The 7,376-nt window shown below is 50.6% G+C and overlaps 1 protein-coding gene across 1 annotated transcript in view; it reads right to left on the bottom strand.

Moving 5' to 3' along the window:
* Positions 1-1,448: 1,448 nt before the first annotated feature.
* LOC108803141 (NACHT, LRR and PYD domains-containing protein 3-like) overlaps positions 1,449-7,376 on the bottom strand; it is a 6,802-nt gene continuing 874 nt past the window's right edge. Inside the window, exons 2-3 of the mRNA XM_018574981.1 lie at positions 4,663-4,932; positions 1,449-3,190 (exon numbers count right to left, since the gene is read on the bottom strand). Of these exons, the coding sequence (XP_018430483.1) occupies positions 1,449-3,190; positions 4,663-4,932 (2,012 nt within the window). The remainder of the gene's footprint in view (positions 3,191-4,662; positions 4,933-7,376) is intronic.

The following is a 7,376-nucleotide window of genomic DNA, read 5'->3' on the forward strand; positions in this document are numbered from 1 at the left end:
GCGACAACCAACAAAAACCCCAAAGGACCCAACCTGACCCCGGTCCAAGTCTACATCCGACACAAAACCCATAGGACCCAACCTGACCCCGGTCCAAGTCTACATCCGACACAAAACCCATAGGACCCAACCTGACCCCGGTCCATTCCTGTATAACACACGGCCGATAGGACCCAACCTGACCCCGGTCCATATCTATATTCAACACACGGCCGATAGGACACAACCCACCCCCAGTCCATATCTCTATCCAACTCTCGGCCCATATGGTAGTGGTATACCCAGTGGTATATCTGGTATGGCCCATATGGTAGTGGTATACCCAGTGGTACACCTGGTATGGCCCATATGGTAGTGGTATACCCAGTGGTATATCTGGTATGGCCCATATGGTAGTGGTATACCCAGTGGTACACCTGGTATGGCCCATATGGTAGTGGTATACCCAGCGGTATATCTGGTATGGCCCATATGGTAGTGGTATACCCAGTGGTACATCTGGTATGGCCCATATGGTAGTGGTATACCCAGTGGTATATCTGGTATGGCCCATATGGTAGTGGTATACCCAGTGGTATATCTGGTATGGCCCATATTGTAGTGGTATACCCAGTGATACACCTGGTATGGCCCATATGCTAGTGGTATACCCAGTGGTACACCTGGTATGGCCCATATGGTAGTGGTATACCCAGCGGTATATCTGGTATGGCCCATATGGTAGTGGTATATCTGGTATGGCCCATATTGTAGTGGTATACCCAGTGATACACCTGGTATGGCCCATATGCTAGTGGTATACCCAGTGGTACACCTGGTATGGCCCATATGGTAGTGGTATACCCAGCGGTATATCTGGTATGGCCCATATGGTAGTGGTATATCTGGTATGGCCCGTATGGTAGTGTACCCATAATGTAAGGCAGTGTTTGGACTATATGGGAATGATGTGAGGGTGCAGGATATATGATGTGGGGTGCGGTGTGTATTGGGGGTGCGGTGCTATGAATGATAGGGGGGTGCATGACTTAACGTGTAGGTCTGAGGTGTATTATGTCGGTGGTAATAACAGGTTTTAGGTCTTGGGGAAAAGTGATGCGGGATGTCGGCAGAGTGTTGGCAGAAAGAGGCCCCCCCCCTCCCCCACAGTCCATGGTCTTCCAACAAGGCATGACTGAAACCATTTGGACAGCTCCAAGCTAAAGAGGCCTCCTACATCTACTACAGACTCCTCCTCACCACAACTCTTCAATTTTACTGTCCTGGCCAATCAGCGTGGTAAACAGGGAGTTCTTCCAGCCTGTAGAAGGAGGGTTGACGTCGCCCGCAAAGTGACAACTTCGAAACCTGCAAGTAGAGGAAACGTTCCATGAAAACTGGTTCCACCAAGGATGGAAGGTGCGCAACCCAACAGGACTCTCGGAAACCCAACCGACTCTCGGAAACACTTACCAGACCTGCGGACACTTCTTCAGCAGAGGGACTAACACCAACAGGTGTTCCCGATCCAGCACGTACCCGGACAACGTGACCTTCCTGCCCGCGCACGCCTTCAGGCAGAACGCCAGCTGGTAGACCCAGTCGTCAGGTTCTTGGCACTGCGAGAAGTTCAGATCCACGGCACGGGACACCACGCTCTGCATGAAGTCATCATCCCGCGTCTCGTACAGGAGATACAGGTGTTCTGTATCGAAATCCGATATTTCTCCCCCGAAAAGCCACTCGATCATGGCAGTGGTGGCTTGGAAGGACAGGCTACACCCGCAGCTCTTGGTGAAGTCTTTGTTTTGCGTCTGGTTGACGAGGCCGAAGAGGAATCGGACGGCGAGCGCCAAATGGGGGTCTTTCTCCAGCAGGTCCTTTAGGGATCGACCTTTACAGATCTCTGGCAGGTAAGTGCTCTCTCTCACCGCCCTCTGTCCAGAGCTGGTTTTCTTTTCTCCTTCCACGGGCAGGGCATAGTACACCACAGCCAGGAGGTCCTGAACGATGCGATGGATAAAGCTGTAGCAGGTGCGTTTGCCGATGTCGCCTTGGAAGACGTTGCCGTAGAGGAATACGGACTCCATCCAAGAGATGGAAATTTTGTGTCTTCTTAGGTCTTCTTCTTCAAAGAGGACTTTCCGGCTCAGAACCCCTTCGTTGGCCAATGCGCAGATCTTCTTCAGGGACGGGATCACCAAGTCATTCCTGCAATGGTATATCAGCAAACCCTTGAAGTAATACAGGAACATGGAGGTGTCCGTTGTAAAATTGGAGGGGTACTTGGAAATCTGTTGTCTGGTCACAGTGGAGACCACCCAGCACATGAACGGCACAGAGCACATGGTGTACATAGCCTCCTTCTTCTTGATTATGGCAACGGCCTTCTCCCCAGGCTCCTTCCTTTCAAAGTAGGTACAGATGTAGCGGTCGCGAGCTTCCCCCGTATACCCGACGATTTCCACAAGTCGTGGCGGATCCGGCAACAGCGTCTGCAGTTTTTCCAGCCCAAAGGATCTGGTGGTGATGACTAATGAAGCTCCCTTGACAAGCCGCCCTTTCAGCAAACTCCTCAGGAGGACCTCTTTGTGGGTTTCCCTACACGGGTCTTCACAGACGTCCTTTTCGTCCTTCAGAGTCCATTTCACCTCGTCAAAGCCGTTAATCACGAATCCCAGTTGGTCGCCCTGGCTCAGAATGTCCTTCATGACCTCGGCGGGGAAATTAAGTTTGCAGGTTTTGGATACGAGTCCAGCTAGACTTATTTTGCCGGTGATCTTGGCGAATTCCTTATAACTGATATAAAACAGATAACTGAACTTGTCTTTATAGAGATCGGCGACGGCCCAGTCATAACTGATCTTGTGGGCGGTCAGGGACTTCCCGATGCCGGTAGGCCCGTGTAGGACGACGGCCTTTGGAACGAGGCCGTTATTGTCGGGGTCAAAGAGTTCCTCGATCGAGGTCGGGGAATACTCCCCAGAGGATCGGTCCATCAATATCTGGAGATGCTCCTCCCCCGAAGAACTTAACTCCCGCTTCCTCTCCTCTTCACCTCGAAACTTCCCCAAAAGCACCAGCTTGGTGTATCTCCTCCTCAGAGCGAAGCTCTCACCCAAGCGGGAGTTTCTATCTTTCAGTAACTCAAAGTGGTGTTTCACCTTCTCCCGGTATGTTTCCATATACTCCTCAACTTCTTCGTCGGATCCTGATGGAGAATTGAAGAAAAAGTATAATTTTTACACATTTCAAGTGATTTTCTGACATAACAAACACACAAAGCCAACGGGCTGAGTAGCCTGGTGCTGCAGGCCTCATCTTATCTCCCCCCCACCCATGTATAAATATGGGGCTGATGTGTGCAAGATCCAACCAGAGGTAAGCATCACTCGGCACCAGGACTGGACTCTCCCAGTAGTCACCTACATAGTGCTGGTCTGGATATTATAGTCACTCTGCTAACCCAGGCAGGTCCACACACATCATTTCTTAGCTGGACTATGAGAATGTCCTCCATTTAACTCCGGCCCAAACGCACACACATAAGACATCTCTAGAGCTGAACTCATTTCGGGGATTCTCTTCCAGGCCCAATCAGACTGGGCTCCACCATGTTTGAACAGTCCCTCAAAACCACCTCCAAGAACTATCAATCCGTAGTCGTTTGGGGTTGGGTCCATGTTCAGGGTTAGGAGTTGGACTCATGGTTTTGGTTCATGTTCAGGGTTAGGAGTTGGACGCATGGTTTGGGTCCATGTTCAGGGTTAGGAGTTGGACTCGTGATTGGGTCCATGTTCAGGGTTAGGGGTTGGACTCGTTGTTTGGGGTTGGGTCCATTTTCAGGGTTAGGAGTTGGACTCATGGTTTGGGGTTGGGTCCATGTTCAGGGTTAGGAGTTGGACTCGTGGTTTGGGGTTGGGTCCATGTTTAGGGTTAGGAGTTGGACTCACGGTTGGGTCCATGTGCAGGGTTAGTGGTTGGACTCATGGTTTAGGTCCATGTTCAGGGTTAGGAGATGGACTCGTAGTTGGGTCCATGTTCAGGGTTAGGGGTTGGGTCCATGTTCAGGGTTAGGAGTTGGACTCGTGGTTTGGGGCTGGGTCCATGTTCAGGGTTAGGTGTTGGACTCATGGTTTGGGGCTGGGTCCATGTTCAGGGTTAGGAGTTGGACTCGTGGTTGGGTCCATGTTCAGGGTTAGGAGTTGGACTCGTGGTTTGGGGTTGGGTCCATGTTCAGAGTTAGGGGTTGGACTCGTGGTTTGGGGTTGGGTCAATGTTCAGGGTATGGAGTTGGACTCATGATTTGGGTTATTAGCACCCCCGCTACCTCCATTGTATGGAAGGAACTTGTGTCTTACACTACGGGTATCTGCACCACATAGCCAAAAGGACTGGGACACCAGTCTGTCCAACATCTGGTCTACGAGTGAAGGTCATGAAAGCAAACCTTATGGGCTGCTGGCTGCCATGGAAGCCTCTACTGGTCCTACATGTGTTCCACAATCTAGAGCCGCCTTCCTGTGAGGGGCGAGATAGGGACAGAGGACTCACTCCATGGGAATGGCCTTTGTTCGGAGATGTTGGACAGACAGATGTTCAGATACTTTTCTACACGGATCTCCTAAAATGACGTTCGGCGAGACTGTCACCGGACTGAAGCAAGCCAATAACCAGCAGTACCTTCCCCCAGAGATCGCTCCATATCGCACACAGCGGCCGGATCGTTGCTTTTAAGGGCTTGGTAGAGTTTCTCCTTCTTTGAGGTGCACCAGTCCTGGGTGACAGAGAAGAGCTTGCGCATTCTGTCCGGCCTGTTTCTTTTGGTCCTCACCGCTTCATACTCCTCGGAGATGAGAAGTTTGTCCTGCAGCAGCTGTGATAGGACGCCCTCCACATTAGATACACCATAGATCAGTTCCTCCTTATGCTGATCCACAAAGTGTTTCTGGTCTTCAGGGGGACAAAGAAAAGGGTGACACCAAAAACAACAATTGTATGAAGAAGACAAATAATTACCCCCAAATTGTTTCTCACTCTTAACCACCAATGGTGAACTATAACCCCCAACTCATGGTTTGGGTCCATGTTCAGGGTTAGGGGTTGGACTCATGGTTTGGGGTCCATGTTCAGGGTTAGGGGTTGGACTCATGGTTGCGGGTTGGGTCCATGTTCAATGGTCCATGGTTGGGTCCACTGGGGATTAGGAGTGAGAAATAGTTTGAGGGTATATGTGGAGTTGGGTCCATGTCCAACCCCTAACCCTGAATATGAACCCAACCACAAACCACGAGTCCAACTCCTAACCCTGAACATGGACCCCAAGCCATTAGTCCAACCCCTAACCCTGGACCCCAAACCATGAGTCCAACTCCTAACCCTGAACATGGACCCCACCCCAAACCATGAGTCCAACTCCTAACCCTGAACATGGACCCAACCACAAACCACGAGTCCAACCCCTAACCCTGAACATGGACCCCAAGCCATGAGTCCAACCCCTAACCCTGAACATGGATCCCAAACCATGAGTCCAACTCCTAACCCTGAACATGGACCCCAAACCATGAGTCCAACCCCTAACCCTGAACATGGATCCCAAACCATGAGTCCAACTCCTAACCCTGAACATGGACCCCAACCCATGAGTCCAACCCCTAACCCTGAACATGGATCCCAAACCATGAGTCCAACTCCTAACCCTGAACATGGACCCAACCACAAACCACGAGTCCAACTTCTAACCCTGAACATGGACCCCAAACCATGAGTCCAACCCCTAACCCTGAACATGGACCCCAAACCATGAGTCCAACCCCTAACCCTGAACATGGACCCCAAGCCATGAGTCCAACCCCGAACCCTGAACATGGACCCAACCCCCAAACCATGAGTCCAAGTCCTAACCCTGAACATGGACCCCAAACCATGAGTCCAACTCCTAACCCTGAACATGAACCCAACCCCAAACCATGAGTCCAAGTCCTAACCCTGAACATGAACCCAACCCCAAACCATGAGTCCAAGTCCTAACCCTGAACATGAACCCAACCCCAAACCATGAGTCCAAGTCCTAACCCTGAACATGAACCCAACCCCAAACCATGAGTCCAAGTCCTAACCCTGAACATGAACCCAACCCCAAACCATGAGTCCAAGTCCTAACCCTGAACATGAACCCAACCCCAAACCATGAGTCCAAGTCCTAACCCTGAACATGAACCCAACCCCAAACCATGAGTCCAAGTCCTAACCCTGAACATGAACCCAACCCCAAACCATGAGTCCAAGTCCTAACCCTGAACATGAACCCAACCCCAAACCATGAGTCCAAGTCCTAACCCTGAACATGAACCCAACCCCAAACCATGAGTCCAAGTCCTAACCCTGAACATGAACCCAACCCCAAACCATGAGTCCAAGTCCTAACCCTGAACATGAACCCAACCCCAAACCATGAGTCCAAGTCCTAACCCTGAACATGAACCCAACCCCAAACCATGAGTCCAAGTCCTAACCCTGAACATGAACCCAACCACAAACCACGAGTCCAACCCCTAACCCTGAACATGGACCCCCAACCATGAGTCCAAATGACAAAAACTAAAGAAGAACAAAACCCTAAAGATGGGCCCAACCTCTAATCCTACACATGAGGAAAACCCCTAAATATCAGTTTCTCTCATTTGCTACCTTTGGTCCGTTACACTTACCAATGCAATAATTGTCTTATATCCATTCCTATGAATACAGAGCTGCCTTGTGCTCTCTGTACACTTCCTGTGTCCCCTGTACACTTCCTGTTATGTGTCCTCTGCACACTTTCGTGTGTCCACTTCCTGTTATGTGTCCTCTGCGCACTTCCTGCTATGTGCACTGGGTACACTTCCTGTTATGTGTCCTCTGTACACTTCCTGTTATGTGTCCTCATAGCACAATTTCCTGTGTCCTCTTCCTGTTATGTGTCCTCTGCGCACTTCCTGTTGTGTCCTCTGCACACTTCCTGTTATGTGACGATTGTACACTTCCTGTTATGTGTCCTCTGTACACTTCCTGTTATGTGTCCTCTGCACACTTCCTGTTATGTGTCCTCATAGCACAATTTCCTGTGTCCTCTTCCTGTTATGTGTCCTCTGCGCACTTCCTGTTATGTGTCCTCTGCGCACTTCCTGCTATGTGCACTGGGTATACTTTCTGTTATGTGCCCTCTGTACACTCCCTGTTATGTGTCCTGTGTCCTCTGCACACTTCCTGTCATGTGTCCCGTGTACACTTCCTGTATTCTAGATAGGTCTGTTATGCACCCCCCCCCCAGTTCGTTCTCCTGACGGGCCCCCCATGATACATGACCCCTCTAGTCCTCCGCCCCCCCCAATATATGTTCACAATTTCTTTTA

The sequence above is a fragment of the Nanorana parkeri genome, unplaced genomic scaffold, assembly GCF_000935625.1.
Source record: "Nanorana parkeri isolate BGI_ZX_2015 unplaced genomic scaffold, ASM93562v1 scaffold3439, whole genome shotgun sequence".
NCBI lineage: Eukaryota > Metazoa > Chordata > Amphibia > Anura > Dicroglossidae > Nanorana > Nanorana parkeri.